The following is a 17,326-nucleotide window of genomic DNA, read 5'->3' as shown; positions in this document are numbered from 1 at the left end:
TTCTTACTGATCATAAAAGCTTTTCTTGGAAATAGTGTGAGAATACACATTAATATGAAAAATGTGTCGTATTGTGGTAATGAAACTTGTTGATAATGAAGATATTAAATGTAGAGCGGAGTATTATCATTAAGATAGAATTATTGATTTCGGCATCATTAATTACAGCAATGAACTGATAAAAAGAAAGATTTTGCTCGTTAGGTCACATGGAGACAGGTGAGAATGACTGCAAGAAGCTTACTTCATTAGCTAAGACTTACTGTGAAAGTGTTAGGAGACTTGCTCACCTAAGAAAGTATGAAGTCTTAAGAATAGTCTCAAAATCTAAATACGCAATTGGGCAATTTGTAATTATAAGATTGGAGTTGGCTCATATACAAACATGGATAATTTATATCGTAGGTGTGCACGTGTATGTTAATATTGTATCAAGCTTATGTATTTCGTGGATACCGATACGGATGTCAATTTCTGAAAGCGGATGTGGACGTTGATGTCATATTGTGCCATCTCATGCATGCTTTCAGAAGACTCATTGTACATTATAATAGACTTAAAATCATAAATTCGCTACAGAACTGTTCTTGAGACAGGCTTCTTTTATGCTTCACCCTGTATCTAGTGACATACACAGCTCCGTAAACAAGCTAATATTACATTATCATGGAATGATAAGAACAATTCAATGATACTAATCCCACTTTTCAATCTCTCATTTTCCTCTAAATTGTTTTTATATGTGTTAGAGATGTGGATACAGATATCTGTAATATGAAGAGGTATCGATACACATCACCAGATTAGTTGATATTGCAGCGAACTCTTATTGACAAGAAACCATAGCGGCAATGTTTTTTTTTTTTTAAGAACCATTTTTTTTTTTTTTTTAATGTTTAACTATTTCCTGTCAGTACCATGCTAGCTTTAAGTTATGTGAAAAATTATTAGGAATTAAATTGTTTGTAATCAGAAGAAATGAGTTTGCTGCTATTGATGAAAGTTTATGATACAATGAAAACATAAAATTTCTTTCGTGTAGTATTTATTAGATATTCTTTGCTTAGCTTGAATCGGTTCACACTCTTAGTATCTATGTTGACTGTTCACATATTTTCAACTTGATTTCATCCCCGATAAATAATTTTCAATTGGCTTATAATACTTGTTAAAGTTGATTGCAATTCCCTCATATTCCCATACCTCAAAACTGTGTTTACGATGTTAAATATTTAATTAAAGATATATTTTCATTCGTATCTTGTACAATTGTGATGGTAGGATAAAAAAAAAAAAGTGAAATAAGCACAATGCTGGGGATACGTGCCTTCGCTGTTGCTTAAAGGACACTAATTTAGTGTTCCTCTTCCACGTGGTACACCTTGACGTCCACGGCCTTGAAGTTGGAGACGCCAGTGATGATGCGCTCGTCGTCGACGCGACGGTCCAGCGGGTAACCATGTGGCTGATTGTCAGGGTATGTGCCATCGTGGCAGCCATAGTGATTGAAGGTAGTGCTCTCATGCAGGCCCTCGACGGCTCCGTCCTTGGTACCGTCAGAGACGAAGACCACAACATGGAAGTCCATGCCTTCACTCTTGCCCTTGGGAAGAAGGAACCTGTTGGGAAGCCCCAGGCTGCTGTGGTATTCCTCGAGGTGGAGCTCTGCGCCGGAGGCCAGTGCCTCTTCAGCCTTGTCGATCAGAGTCTGGAAGCTGGGTACGTCAGGAACTGTGACCGCGGATTGCTTGCTGGAGCGAAGGATATGGTTTTCTCCTGGAGACACTGTGTGAGAAAATGTTTGTATCAATGTGTTATGATGTTAAATGATTGTAAGCTATTTACTCATTATTTGATGTATTCCCCATGTCGACTAGAGATTAATTAGGAAATAGGAAACTCTTTAGAATACTTACGCTTAACCCAGAACTTGTCCATTTCAATGGCGTTCCAGCGTCCCTCGTTGAAGGAGAATTCAACATGATTGTTGTCATACTTGGGCCAGGCAAAGGCACGTACAGTTGCCAACACCTCGTGGTCGTTGTTGTTGGCGATATTAATTTTGACAGTAAAGTCATTGTGTGTAAGGCGATCAACTGTGGCAGAGATAGGCACATCTTCGACCTCGGTTGTGTCGTCAACACCGTTGATGAGGCTGTATTCGAACTCTTCAAAGTGGGTCTCAAGGCGGTTGCTGAAGGTTATGTCATTGACAGAGACTCCAGAAAACTCGAGGTTCTCCTTGGTGTAGGGGGTAAGACTGTCCTTATGCTCCCTGAAGATGTTATCCATGTACTTGTGGAGGCGGAAGAAAGTAGGGTCGCGCGTGGCGGTCTCGAAGTGCTCCAAAACACCGGGAGGGAGGGCAAACTTGCCGTGAGGATCTCCCTGGCGGCCAAGCATGATATGAGCGGTGTTGTGCAGGGAGCCGTAGTACTCGGGGTTGGGGCTGTAAGTAGAAGACTCAATCACGTCACCAAGGATGTCGATGCCATGAGAATCTCTGATACTGATAACAGACCCGTCCCTGCCAGCGAAATACCCGTGAGCGATGGCATCCCTGATGCGGCTTTCCAGGATCAACATGTCACGCACGCGCGCAACGCCGTCCACGTCCTCGAAGTTCACATTGTCTGGTCGTGAGGGGAAGTAGCCGCCGTACTTGTACATGGTGTGGGGAGCGAAGCCCTCGTAGATCATGTCGTCCCAGTGAAGCTCGTCGACGGGGTCCAAGTAGTTGGAGAGACGCTCTGCGTCGAAGCGAACGGTCAACTGATGATGGACCCAGAAGAAGCTCTCGCCCTTGCGCTCAATGTGGTGGTCCTCATGGGCATCGTCCCACCAGAAGGGGAATTCCAAATGCCAAGTGACGTGGTGGGTGTTCATGCCGATGTCCTCGCCGAAGTAGGCCACACGCTGCTCTGGGTTGCTCTTGCTGCCGGTGAAGTGGGATTTGATTGTAGCGGCAGTCTGTGTCATCTTGGCCTTGTAGGCTGCTTGAATGACCTCGCTGTTGGTGAAGAGGTGAGGAGTAACCTCATAGAGGGGCGGCAGCACCACGTGTCGTGTCAGAGGAGAGTGTGTGACGGCAGCGTAAATAGCGTAAACGAACTCGCCCTCGTTCATGCGAGCGCGGAAGAAGGCGGCGTTGCCAGCGAAGGTTTCCCAGTCTGTGGAGTGTTCGAGCACATCGTACAGCATGAGAGCCTCCTTTCGCTGGCGGGTGTTGAAGAGCGAGAACCAGTGCTTCTGCTCCAGCAGTCTGTGTTCGTTAAGCTCTTTCATGAGCTTCTTGGCGGAAACACCATCGTCGTCATAGTGGCCGGAAAGAGGATCGAAGGAGTTGGAAAGCTCTTCCAGATGAGGATCACGAATATTCTCGTAGACCTTCCACAAGATGCTGTTGACATCATGCTGCTTCTGGGCGTCAGAAACTCCTGCAGGAGATGCGTAAAACCTCAATTATTGCGAAAGTACCATTATTTTGCTAGTATGTAGTTTCTACGGGAATGAATGAAACCTAAAGAAGAGTGAGGTATAGAATTATAAAGTTGATTGTGACTTATAGAAGTATAAATTAATAATTGTGCTCTTGATATGCATTGCGCTATAACATGCCGGATAATGTTATGGATAAGACTTTAAAGAAATTTTTTTTAATTAATCATGTTCATTATGGTTTAGACTATAACTATTTGAAGTAAGAAACAGAACACTAATTGATTTTGAGAAAAAAAAAAAAACATTGGTAGTGATGGAGTCAAAAAATTTCTTTCACAGAACTTTTAGTGGAAATGAGTGAAATTAAAGCATGGTAAAGAACATAAAGACTAGTTAAATATTTGTATGTACCAGATGATGTCTGTGAAAAAACTTTTTAACATCGGCATCTTGTTTAGTCCTGTCATCCATCGAGCTTTAAAGAATATTTACTCTGACCCCACTTTCTACTCAGAGGAAGTGGAATACCAGAGGACAAAGTGAGCTTCTAATAAATGTCATTATACCATTAGAAAGTAAAAGTAATAAGTGAAATGTGCCATCGACGGCGAGCGAAGTGGTAACTCATTCTACTACATACAAATGAAATTTTCATCAGAAGAAAAAAAGACCCACTTATGTTGAAGGGAGTGACTCCACATCCTTCCAATATTTTTGTAAGTAACGAACTCAGTAATTCATCTGTTTACTGATAGATGTATGGCAGCTGACGTGGAATGTGGACTCGTCTACTAGTAATTTAAGCAAACTGATTTTCGCCAAATTAAAGAAGAAATATTTACCTCCAGGCGAATCGGCCATCATACCGAAGTTGGGCCAAGCTGCGGCCGCCGCTACCAGAGCGCACAATATCAGTAGCCTCATCTTCGCTGACTTCGATGGAAGGTAGCTGTGTCATGAACCCCGAGACATTTATACCCGACGAAACGCTCACCCCCCATGCCACTTGACCAGTCTTCCCCCTTCAGCTGACCTCTTCAAGACTCCTCCCCACACCTGCGATAATCCGTGTGCCACTTCACCATCTTGCCTACCGAATCTCGGCCTTATGGTATCACCTTATATAAGAACGTGTCGAATCCCTTAATATAGACGGTTTAGTAGTCGTTCATATTTTCGTGTTTGTAAATGTGCTGATGATATGTTAGCTCTTACAAAAAAAAAAAAAAAAATAGGACAAAGAGATTGAATTTTGTTTTAGAAATTAAAGAAGAAAAAACCTTATTGGCGCTTATTGAAGGTGCCATTTTCTTCTTGTCATTGTGTTCTTCCATGTATGTCTGAGCGTCACGTATTATTTCTATTTTTTGTATCTACCATTATCATCATCGTTGTCGTCGTCATCATTGTTACCACCATCGCTTTTGTTATAATAATGATCAGTGTGAGCATCATCGTCCATCATCACCGTCATTATCATCACTTTTTGTTAACCATTATCATCGCCATCATTATCCTCTTTACTTTCGTCATATCGCAGTTGATCGCATGAACAGTATTATAATGTTGCTATAGGTGCTATAGGACTGTATTTATATTAACCACCTGTACATTTTACTTTGTTCAAAGAAGGGTGGACGGAGCTTGGTGGCTCGCTCAAGACGTGGCCACCACGAGAACAAAGATCAGATGAGGTCAAGGATACCTGACAAATGACATGTAGCCATCCATCACACCATCGCACTCCCTTTCTAAAGAATAAATAAATAAATAAATAAATAAATAAATAAATAAATAAATAAATAGATAAATATATATATATATATATATATATATATATATATATATATATATATATATATATATATATATATATATATATATATATAAATAAATGAAAATTGCCTTCAAGATCTGAAATGTCATCAGGCACAATGTACAAAATTATAATATATGAAAGAAAACTATGATCACAAAATGAAATTTAGACCTGTTGATAGGAGGCGAAAGTAATGGGCAACCATGGAGGCCATGACATGTACTGGAAGGAGAGAGCTGTATGGAGGGTTCGGAAGACGGTTGGCCTAAGAGTAAATAATTCCAATATAAGCCAGCTCCCATCACAGAGACAAAACACACACTGTGTATGGAGGAATAAAAAGTTAAAACAGCATTATTACCCATAGTAAAGCACAATAAAGCATCACACTATTGTACTCAGTACAGAGGAAGGCCCGATGGCCAACGAGAAAAAGAAAGAGCTGAAATAAAGAGAAAGAGGCTCACGCAGGATACTACTGAAGGAGACGACAAGGGAGAACCACGTGGTGAAGCTGAGGAACAAAGGCTTTGGTGACTTCATGAGAAGGCGAGCTTGTAGAAGAGCTGACAACAAACCTCAGAAAAATAATAATAGTCAGTGTTCCGCCAAATGACAATGCAACCGACGGCTGAAAGTATACATGTGAAATAGAAAATTTTAAGAATGAGTAAAAAGATAACATTAAACCAGAGATGTAATTCCATAATAAAATAAAAGTTTGAGAAAGTAAAAGGAACACTGACTAGATTACTTAGAACAGGATATACACAATGCAACAGCTAGTAAAGAACTGCTGGTATTAGTGGTAATTAATGATCCTAATTACTATAGGGACGACGCTGTGTTTGTAACGGTCTGGGCTTGCTTTAATACGGACAAGCCTGGCGTAAAGCCGCGCCCACACTACGAATTATGATTCCGCGCTTTCATCAAGGGCCGTATCCCTAATCTTCATCCACCAACGGTCGCTTCGTATCGGCACATCCACAGACATTCATGCCAAGCTAGCGCAAATTAATGGAACCTTCAACAAAGCTCGTCGGGTGGTTAGCCCCACAAGATGGCAAAGCGGCGCCAGCATGTCTGCGAAGTTGAATCTTGATATTCATCGTATTTTCCATTGAAAAGAATCTAAAATTGAAATTAAACTTATTAATATAGCTTGAAGAAGCTAGAGAACACAGAGTGATATCCGATGACAAACGAGGGTCAGTGTACCTCTCCCGCATCACTAATGTCTGGGTATTTCCAGCGATTAAAGGAAAAATACCTTTTTTTCGTTCTTGGTAGTATATTTATAAAGGAACTAATGTAATTAGTATACTTAGGAATGTCCTTCTATGGTACAGAAAAGAGCAATAAGACTGTCATGGCGGCCGCCATTCCCAGATCAACTACTTTCCTCACCGACGCCTGCGAATTTCCTCATGATTGAAGGAAAGATATACACTTTTCTTCGTTCTAAATAATGGCAGATAACACTTGTCACGTTCAGATCTAAAATCTATTATGGGGTGATTTTGTTGTTATAGGAGTCTGAAAATTTTTTTCACCTTCATTTTAGGACAATGGAAAGCAGCGTGTTGCCTTACAGCACCCGACAAGGCTGACTGCTGATGGGGCGGAAGCTACATGCAGCAATCAGTATATACTTGTCCGGAAAGACACTTGAGATCTACGATATCTGTCAAAATAAGCCTTATTGTACACGATTTTCCGTTTGAAATAATTATAATACCACAAAAGGCTCTATAATGTACAACTAACTAACGATTTAATAGAAGCACAGCGGTTAATGGTATCTTGCCTACGCACGTCGGCGATATTCCTACCCGTCTTGAAAAAGAAATTTTCTCAGTATGAAATGCCGAAAAAGTAAGTGTGAATGAGAGATTACAATAATTGTATGGTCTTTAGATGCCAAGTACGGACAAAAAATACGGAAAAAAAAAAAAAGAATTGCTACGGACCGTTACGTCTGGTATACGCCACGGTAGATGGACTCCGCAATACCGACTCCCTCGGATGTTAAAATCCTTCAGAATATCTAATATATAGTATAAAGTCTACAAATTAATCGAAAACAAACTTTGATATCTGTTGAATAACAATTACAAGTTTAAAATGATCTCATACGAGACTTGTGTATAAAGGCATAGGGTAAATTTCTCGTGTATTGGTACCTATTGCTCGACCACGAAGGAGAGCGGATCTTGGCGTCGGGTCGGGTGGCCCCTCAGTTTACCAGTACCACTATTCGGACTTTTCAAAGTCTGCTCGATCTCCGGAAAAATTTGAATGAGCAAGAGCAAGGTCGCAACGTGTCCCTTTTCATCTCTATACTCGTATGAACATTGGCTACAGCATGAATAAGGACTTTGTCTCCTGCCCAGTCCAGGATTTGAACACGGTATTTTCCGATTGTGTGCCGAACGAAATAAGCCCTATACCACCAAAATTGCAGTAATAATATTTGTAATAATAACAATGATAATAATAGTAATAATAATAGTAATAATAATAATAATAAAAATAATAATTATAATAATAACAATAATAATAATAATAATAATAATAATAATAATAAAAATAATGATAACAATAACAACAACAACAACAACAACAACAACAACAACAACAACAATACTAATGCTGCTGCTACTGTTGTTGCTCCTGATAATGATGATTATGATGATAATAATAATGATGATAATGATAATAGTAATAATGATAATAATAATAATAAATAATAATGATAATAATAATAATAATAATAATAACAATAATAATAATAATAATAATTGTTATTATTATTGTTATTATTATTATTATTATTATTATTATTATTATTATTATTATTATTATTATTATTATTATTATTATTATCATTATTATTATTATGAATAGGAATTTTGAGTTCATTAGAATAACAGCAGAACGTCTTGCACTAACAATACGGTAACCAGGTATCCGTATGCATCGTTATTTCATAAAACGAGGTGTGTTGCGAAATATCACGGACTGGATCCTGCTCAGAGTATGTATGTACATGTGACTGAGGAGGCAGAAGCGCACAGGCAGGGTAGAAATTCGCCAGTCAGAAAAGCTTGTCTTGTGAATTTTTGCTTTCAACCTTTGACGGAGACAATTCTTAAATATTCGGTATTTTTCGGATGGGTAACTGATTTTCCTCCATGGAATGGTGTTTCTCTGCTTCCCACGATAGGCCTCGGTTGTGTAGGAACGACAGACGGACAGACACCTTCAATATAAATGAAAATGATGACAATAATGATAGCAGCAACAGCAATACCAATAATAATAACGATAACATCAATAACAATAGTAGCAACATCCATAGTAACAATACCAACAACAGCAACAACAACAACAACAACAACAACAACAACAACAACAACAACAACAACAATAGTAATAATGATAATAATAATAATAATAATAATAATAATAATAATAATAATAATAAGAAGAAGAAGAAGAAGAAGAGGAAGAAGAAGAACATAAAAAATAAGGGAAGCTGCAAGAAGCGACCAAGCTTACACGTGGCAGTCCCTGTATGAAACACACCTACCTATTTCCATCTGTTATCCCCATCCATAAACTTGTCTAATCTTCTCTTAAAGCTCTCTAGTGTCCTAGCACTAACTACAAGATTACTGAGTCCGTTCCACTCATCTACCACTCTATTTGAGAACCAATTTTTTCCTATCTCCTTCCTAAAACCTAAATTTTTTAAGCTTGAACCCGTTATTTCTTGTTCTACCCTGGTTGCTGATCCTAAGAATTTTGCTTACATCTCTCTTGTTATAACCCTTATACCACTTAAAGACTTCTATCAGGTCCCCTCTTAACCTACGTCTCTCTAAAGAATGTAAATTTAACAGCTTCAACCTTGCCTCGTAAGGAATACTCCTCATCCCCTGTATCCTTTTAGTCATTCTCCTCTGTACTGATTCTAATAGACCTATATCTTTCCTGTAATGTGGGGACCAGAACTGCACAGCGTAGTCTAGATGAGGTCTGACCAGCGCCAAGTATAACTTTAATATTACTTCCGGCCTTCTACTTTTAACACTCCTAAAAATGAATCCTAGTACCCTATTTGCCTTGTTTCTGGCTTCTATGCATTGTTTCCCTAGACGGAGTTCAGTTAACTATAACTTCTAAATCTCTCTCGTGCCCTGTACCTAGCAGAGTTTGGTTGTTTAATGTGTACCTATTGTGTGGGTTTCCTCTACCTACGCTAAGCACTTTGCATTTATTGATATTAAATTGCATTTGCTATCTATCCGTCCATTCATTCATTCTATCTAAGTCTGCCTGCAAGGCGATGGCATCCGATTCTGACCTAATTAATCTACCTATCTTTGTGTCATCCGCAAATTTACTAACATCACTACTAATTCCACTATCCAAGTCATTAATATATATTAGAAATAACAATGGCCCTAATACTGATCCCTGTGGCACCCCACTAATTACATGACCCCACTCGGATTTCGAGCCGTTTATTACCACTCTCTGTCGCCTGTTACCAAGCCATGACCCTATCCAGCCTAACACCTTCCCATCTATCCCGTGTGCCCTAACCTTTCTCAGAAGCCTTTGATTGAGTACCTTGTCAAATGCTTTACTAAAGTCCAGATATAAGATATCATAACTATCACCATTATCTACTGCCTCGTACACTTTACTGTAAAAACTTAACAAGTTTGTCAGGCAAGACTTCCCCTTCGTGAAGCCATGCTGTGACTGATTTATCAAGTTATGTTTGTCTAAATGTTCCCTAATGTTCCTGGCTATTATTGACTCTAACATTTTACCTACAACTGAAGTTAAGCTGACAGGTCTATAATTAGACGCTAAAGTTTTATCTCCTTTCTTAAAGATGGGTACTACATTAGTCTGCCTCCACATTACTGGTACCTCACCCGACTCCAGTGATTTCCTAAAGACAGAAACTAACGGCTCACTAATAATCTCTTTACATTCCTTGAGTACTCTGGAATATATTTCATCAGGTCCTCGTGTCTTGAACTTTTTTAGCCTATCTATCTCCTGTTCCACTATCTCCCTAGTTATGGAAATATCTGTCAGCTTCTCATTCTCATCTGCTCTAAGCACCTGTTCACTATCTGGCATATCCTGCATGTTTTCCTGGGTGAAGACAGTTAAAAAAATAATCATTCAGAAGTTTACTTATCTCCTCCCCAGAACTAACCAGCTCCCCATCTGCTGCCTTTAATGGACCTACAGTATCCTTATTCTTCGTCCCGTATACCTGATAAAATCCCTTGGGGTTCGTCTTCGCCTGGCTGGCTACCTTTAATTCATACTTGTCCTTAGCTTTCCTCGTTAACTTCCTGACTGTTCTAACTAATTCATTATATTGTGTCCTTAAAACTTCTTCACCTGCCCTTAATCTCTTATATATACTTCTCTTACGCCCTATATAATGCTTTAACCTAGCAGTCATCCATTTAGGGTCATTTTTTTGTGATCTTATTGTTCTATACGGGATATTTGCTAACTGACCTGTATGAACTTTATCTATGAAATATTCATACAATTCATCTACATTTACTTCACCTAATCCCCTCATCTCGTCCCCTACCATCCTCTCCACTACCTCATCTACTCGCCTCGACCTCACCTCTCTCATTTCAGCATGACCTGACATTCCAGCATACTCACACCTATCTCCCCCCTTCCTCTTTCCTCCTCCCTTCCGGACACATCTTCCCTCCTCTTCTCCTACACCCTCACGCCTCACCTCACCTCTCTCATCCTGCCTTATCTCTCTGAACTCCGTCCCTGACCTGACCTCACCCTGCATCCTTTGCCAGTCCACTCCTTGGAGGTACCTTTTTAATTCTTCAAAATCTGCTCTCCTAAAGTCAGGTATTTTACTAGTGTTTTTGTTTCTAACAGTTTCTTCCCATTCTAAATTGTACCTAATTTCCCTATGGTCACTGTTACCTAGCTGTCCTCCAACCTCTACCTGCGTGACTGCTTCCTCCCTGTTAGTAAGAATTAAATCTAGAATATTATTCCCCTTTGTGGGTTCTACGACTACCTGTTTTACAGGTACAATACAGTACACTAATAATACATCGATGATAATTAATAATAGCTATATTAAAAATAGCAATAATATAACAATAATAATATTGACAGTAATTATGAAAATAATAGTGATAATGATAATGATAATTATGATGATGATGATGATAATAATAATAATAATAATAATTATTATTATTATTATTATTGTTATTTTAATAATAATAATAATAATAATTAATAATAGTAATAATAATAATAATAATAATAATAATAATAATAATAATAATAATAATAATAATAATAATAATAATAATAATAATTATTATTATTATTATTATTATTATTATTATTATTATTATTATTATTTTTATTATTATTATTATTATTATTATTATTATTATTATTATTATTATTATTATTATTATTATTATTAATATCATCATCATCATCATCATCATCATCATCATCACTATTATTATTATTATTAATATTGCTACTATTATTGTTATTATTATAACTATAATGAATAATAATAATAATAATAATAATAATAATAACAACAGTAAATTATAGCGATAATAGCAATAGCAATAATGATAATAATAATAGAAATGGGTTAATAATAATAAAAACTATAATAGCAATATTAATAATAATAATAATAATAATAATAATAATAATAATAATAATAATAATAATAATAATAATAATAACGATAACAATATCTGTAGAAATAATGATAGAAATTGTAATAGTAGTAATACTAATAGCAGTGGTAGTAATAGTAGTAGTAGTAGTAGTAGTGTGTGTGTGTGTGTGTGTGTGTGTGTGTGTGTGTGTGTGTGGAAGTACAATGAAATACGGAACAAAAATAAAGGCCGGGGAGAAAGGAGGAGGAGGATCGTGTTCAAGAGAAGACGATTGCAGGCAGAAACTAAAACACTCACATGAACACAAACACAGGCGGTACTTGACTCACTCCCGCAGCTGCATCTGTGCTATTCTTGTATGAAGATTTATTATACTTTTTTTTCTTTTACTAAGATATAGAGAAGGTACATACGTGCATCTGATAAATTCTCTCTCTCTCTCTCTCTCTCTCTCTCTCTCTCTCTCTCTCTCTCTCTCTCTCTCTCTCTCTCTCTCTCTCTCTCTCTCTCTCTCTCTCTCTCTCTCTCTCTCTCTCTCTCTCATCTTTATTGAGAGACTTTTTCGCCGCAGAAGAAGTGTACTGTATATTTTCATTTCAATCTTGCACGTGCCTCGCCTCTCACGCTCCCTCACATTATACTCGTACACCATTCAAAATTATATTTCTTTAATTGCTCTTTTCTCCACGTGGAAAAGTTCCTTATACACTTTAGGTTTTGTCTTCGGTTCCTCAGACTCGGCAGTGAATGAGTGAGGGATGTGTGTGTGTGTGTGTGTGTGTGTGTGTGTGTGTGTGTGTGTGTGTGTGTGTGTGTGTGTGTGTGTGTGTTTCTAATCCTGCTTCAGCCAATACTAGATCACTCTTTTTGTCTCTCCTGGTCAAGGTTCACTTTGCTGGAGGAGGAAAAAGTTCCTCCTTCTCCGTGTGTTAGGAAGTGCTGCGGATTACTCGGGCAAATTACCTATTTGTTTTTATTCTAAATTTTTTTTTTTTTTTCTTTACTCAGTAATTGCGAACATCTGACGTACTTTGTGAGCTTGCCGTGATTCTTAAGCTGTAAATGTGATTAATCTCTCTCTCTCTCTCTCTCTCTCTCTCTCTCTCTCTCTCTCTCTCTCTCTCTCTCTCTCTCTCTCTCTCTCTCTCTCTCTCTCTCTCTCTCTCTCTCTCTCAGAAAACATATGCAGGAAAGAGTCTTATGATCTATTTATTATTCATCTTCTTCACGTAATGATTTCAAATCTGCTTTTCCCTCCTTTTTTTTTATTTATTTTTTATTTGGTGTAGGCTTCTCCATTATCTGCATATGAAATGGAAAACGAAAATACAGAAGAAAAAAAAATATTACAAGATTATCATACTGAGAAGTTGTAAAATTTTCTCATGTTGCTAAGTGAAGATAGTGACTTCAGAGCGGGAACAATAAGAGGGAAGGGAGGGAGAGTGACAGAGAGGGGGGATATAAAAAATAAAAAAAAAATACTATCACTGAAGAGGTTTGAGGGTAAGGATCAAGAGGGGTTGAGGGAGAGAGGGAGAGAGAGCAGGGTAGGACAGCGAGGAAGATTACCAAAACACACTACATTGGTCGAGGTTTAAGTACTTTGTTGTCATGATGTGGTGCCAAGCGATAACCACATCTCAGAACCCGCCCTGCTTACGTGCTGGACAATATCACCAAGGCCGCCACCTACCCCTTTCCCCAACACTTTTTTTGTTTTTTTTCGTCCACACCTCCCGCCCAACCTATCCCTGCCAGTTTTTACTCACGTCTCCTATCCATCCAATTGCTGTTTCTCCTCATCTCCGCCTCCCCCCACCAACCGGAAGAAAAGAAAGAAAACTCAGAGGGCAATTTTCAAACTTTTCAGCATGACATCTCTACTTTTAACATGGTCTAATGAAAGTTAGTGTTTTTTTTTCAAGAACATTTCCATGATCCTAGTGATAGTTTAATAGTGACTCAGCATCGTACTTCGATAAAAATACCCATGACAGCTCAGCCTCTCACCTGTGTGGCCTTTGAGAGGAATCCTGGTAAGAGATCAAAGCGTGTATGAATACGAACGTTAGCTTGTTAGGCCCAGTAATTTCCGAAGGGCGTAAGGAAAAGTAGCGAATTCGAAAGAGTGGAAAGAGAAAGAGGAACAAGCAAAAGGATGTAGATGTAGAAAATGAGATAAGAATGTACGTACGTAATCTGGTCTTCTCATTATTCGCCTTAGTGATAAACGTACCTTTGCCTCTCGAGCATGTTGGGTGGGTGGGGGCGTAAGATGGAGGCGTGAGTGTGTGTGTACTTTGTGTTGTAGCTACGTGCCTGTTCATGTTATTATCATTGGGTATCATTATTATTTTTTTTTTCACTTATTTAGAGAAAGCATAAGGATTGTTTTCCTACGTCTTACTCTTGATTGTTGTCTCTGAGGGCAATGTACAGTAGTTCTGATAAGAATAAATAAAAAAAAAAACAGATTACCTCATTTAAAAAGAGACCGACAAAGAAGAAAATCAGGTTAGCTTATCAAATGCTTGCTTGCCTGTCAGTGGCCAATGTTGCCAGAGAGAGAGAGAGAGAGAGAGAGAGAGAGAGAGAGAGAGAGAGAGAGAGGAGGAGAGAGAGAGAGAGAGAGAGAGAGAGGAGAGAGAGAGAGAGAGAGAGAGAATTAGACTGAGGCCAACATCTTGTCCTAGTTATATACACACACATTATCTAACGTTCTATATTGCATTCAACAACGATATGAACACTTTTTTATGTAAGAAATTCCTCCTCGAATACTCGTCATCCATATCTAGATAGCAAGAGCTGAAGGAGAAGGTATGTAGAGGAGATAGAACATGAGGAAGAATTGGAAGAGAGAGAGAGAGAGAGAGAGAGAGAGAGAGAGAGAGAGAGAGAGAGAGAGAGAGAGAGAGAGAGAGAGAGAGAGAGAGAGAGAGAGGAAGAGCAGGAAGAGAAAAAAGTAAAAGATAAGAAAGAGCGAGAGAAGGTGGAAGAGGAGGGAAAGAAGGAGGTGGAAAAATAGGAGGAGGAGAAGTAAGAGGAGAAACTGAGAAGTACCGAAGAACTACATTCACCGGCAAAAGAGGTACTGGGAGATACAACAAAAGAAAGGAACAAAAATTGAGGGAAAAATTAAGGGAGAGGAGAATGCTGGAGAAGAGATCTATGAGAAACGGCGGGGGGTAGGAATATGGTGAAAGTGAAAGGGGGAAGAGGGTAATGTAGTGATGGAAAGAAGTGAATGGACTGAGTGAAAAAAATCGAAAACAAAAAAAAAAAAGCAAAAAACAAAATTGAAAGATAAAATATTAAAGACTGTTGCACAGAATTAAAATAGCAGGAAGAATATTAAAAAAAATTCTACTTTTTCTTCTTTCCATTCGCTTCTCTTTATTTTCTCTCGCTTTCTTAGTTTCCCTATCTGTCTGTTTCTACGTATACCTATTTGTCTGCTTGCCTCTGTGTGTGTGTGTTTCTCTCTCTCTCTCTCTCTCTCTCTCTCTCTCTCTCTCTCTCTCTCTCTCTCTCTCTCTCTCTCTCTCTCTCTCTCTCTCTCTCTCTCTCTCTCTCTTAATTGTTCATCCTTATCATTTGTAATATCTAAATCCACATTCCTTATCAGCCCATACATATTTACTCTTCTCTTGTGTCTCTGTCAAGTCCTCATGCAGTCTTTGTCGTATGTTTCCTCTATTTGATACGTCTCTGCACATTTATACACGGCTTCACTAATTCGAAAAGGGAGAGAAAAAAGTATGATATGATTTGCTGAAAAGTGGAGAGAATATCCCACCACCACCACCACCACCACCACCACCTCACCACTGTTGTCAAGGTGATTAGGAAAGATTAAGGTGAGGAGACGAGAGATCATCTATAGACGGTGTTATAAATTCCTGGTGCAGTAGTTTTGCCGCCTGAGGACACGTGGACAATGCAACATTGCTAAGAGGAGATACTTCGCCTGTCTGGTAGGATCTTGTGTCTTTGTGAGTGAATAGGGGATTAGATTGGGAGTGTTTGGACTGACCAGTGCGTGAGACCATTGCCCTCGTGTCAGTGTTACCATGTATGTATGGCTTCAGTGTTAATGCCACCCATGTTAACTTCATTCACGAAGATTCTTCCGTGAAAATATCGTCTCTGCAATATTCCTGGTTATAAATGACATATTATAACCTAACTTTAAGTAAGGTAATTCATAATAGGAGCTGTAATTTTGAGGTTGGTCTCGTGAGTGAAGTGACCAAGGAAGACGTTTGGCAGAAAAGGACTACTAAGACATTGTGTGTGTGTGTGTGCTGAGATGGTGTAATTGCTGAGGCAGCGTTTTGTGTCACTACATATGGGTGATTTTCTCCCTCCTTACTTTAATCTTTCCTGATCACCTTGACAACAGCGGCGGGTGTGGTGGTGGTGGTGATAGTGGTGGTAATCATCTTTATCAGCACTTAACACTATTGTTTCCCTCCTTGTGCGAATGATACAATCGTCTCTTTTTTATCTTTCCATCTCTTTCTTTCTTTTTTACTTCCAACTATTGCTTTAATTTTTCGTCAGCTCGTCCTTCCTCCCATCTTCCTCTTCCGCCTCCTCTTTTATCCCACTCCTTAATTTTCTTACCTCTTCGCCTTTCCTAACTTTGTTCCTTCCACCTCCCCCATAATGTTCCCCAGGAGTGTCGTTGGAGCCATTTCTGCCCATTCTCCGTAGTCCTCCTCGCCGCCCGTCGCCCCTTCCATCCTCACCTGTTATTATTTGAGTGCTGTCCATCCCCCCCCCACCCTTTCTCTCTCTCTCTCTCTCTCTCTCTCTCTCTCTCTCTCTCTCTCTCTCTCTCTCTCTCTCTCTCTCTCTCTCTCACCCGAGTTTTTTTTTTCAGTCGTTGGGTGGCATTCTTGTTATTGTTGATTTTTTTTATGCAGGAAGGACACTGGCTAAGGGAAACAAAAAAACAATTAAAAAAATGCCCACTGAAATGCCAGTCCCATAAAAGGGTCAAAGCAGTAGTCAAAAATTGATGAATAAGTGTCTTGAAGCCTCCCTCTTGAAGGAATTCAAGTCATAGGAAGGTGGAAATACAGAAGCAGGCAGGGAATTCTAGATTTTACCCATGAAAAGGATGAATGATTGAGAATACTGGTTAACTCTTGCGTTAGAGAGGTGGATAGAATAGGGGTGAGAGAAAGAAGAAAGTCTTGTGCAGCGAGGCCGCGGGAGGAGGGGAGGCATGCAGTTAGCAAGATCAGAAGAGCAGTTAGCATGAAAATAGCGGTAGAAGACAGCTAGAGATGCAACACTGCGGCGGTGAGAGAGA

General features: G+C 38.9%; 1 protein-coding gene and 1 long non-coding RNA gene across 2 annotated transcripts in view; one reads left to right on the top strand and one right to left on the bottom strand.

The window, feature by feature from the left end:
• Positions 1–17,326, top strand: part of LOC135101804 (uncharacterized) — a 31,342-nt gene that overhangs the window by 12,320 nt on the left and 1,696 nt on the right. The window lies entirely within an intron of this gene.
• LOC135101800 (hemocyanin subunit-like) lies at positions 1,029–4,531 on the bottom strand. Its single transcript, XM_064006094.1, has 3 exons — positions 4,284–4,531; positions 1,917–3,437; positions 1,029–1,785 (listed from the first exon to the last, which is right to left on the bottom strand). The coding sequence occupies exons 1-3, from the start codon at positions 4,363–4,365 to the stop codon at positions 1,355–1,357; spliced, it is 2,034 nt and encodes a 677-aa protein (XP_063862164.1). The 5' UTR covers positions 4,366–4,531; the 3' UTR covers positions 1,029–1,354.

Source organism: Scylla paramamosain, chromosome 7 (assembly GCF_035594125.1).
Source record: "Scylla paramamosain isolate STU-SP2022 chromosome 7, ASM3559412v1, whole genome shotgun sequence".
NCBI classification, from domain to species: Eukaryota; Metazoa; Arthropoda; class Malacostraca; order Decapoda; family Portunidae; genus Scylla; species Scylla paramamosain.
This window is presented reverse-complemented; position numbering and strand designations above follow the sequence as displayed.

Coding starts and splice junctions, on each gene's coding strand:
- LOC135101800 (XM_064006094.1), bottom strand. CDS start 4,365: ATGAGGCTACTGATATTGTGCGCTCTGGTAGCGGCGGCCGCAGCTTGG. Junction 3,438..4,283: donor GATGGCCGATTCGCCTGGAG/GTAAATATTTCT, acceptor CATCTCCTGCAG/GAGTTTCTGACGCCCAGAAG. Junction 1,786..1,916: donor GGACAAGTTCTGGGTTAAGC/GTAAGTATTCTA, acceptor TTTCTCACACAG/TGTCTCCAGGAGAAAACCAT.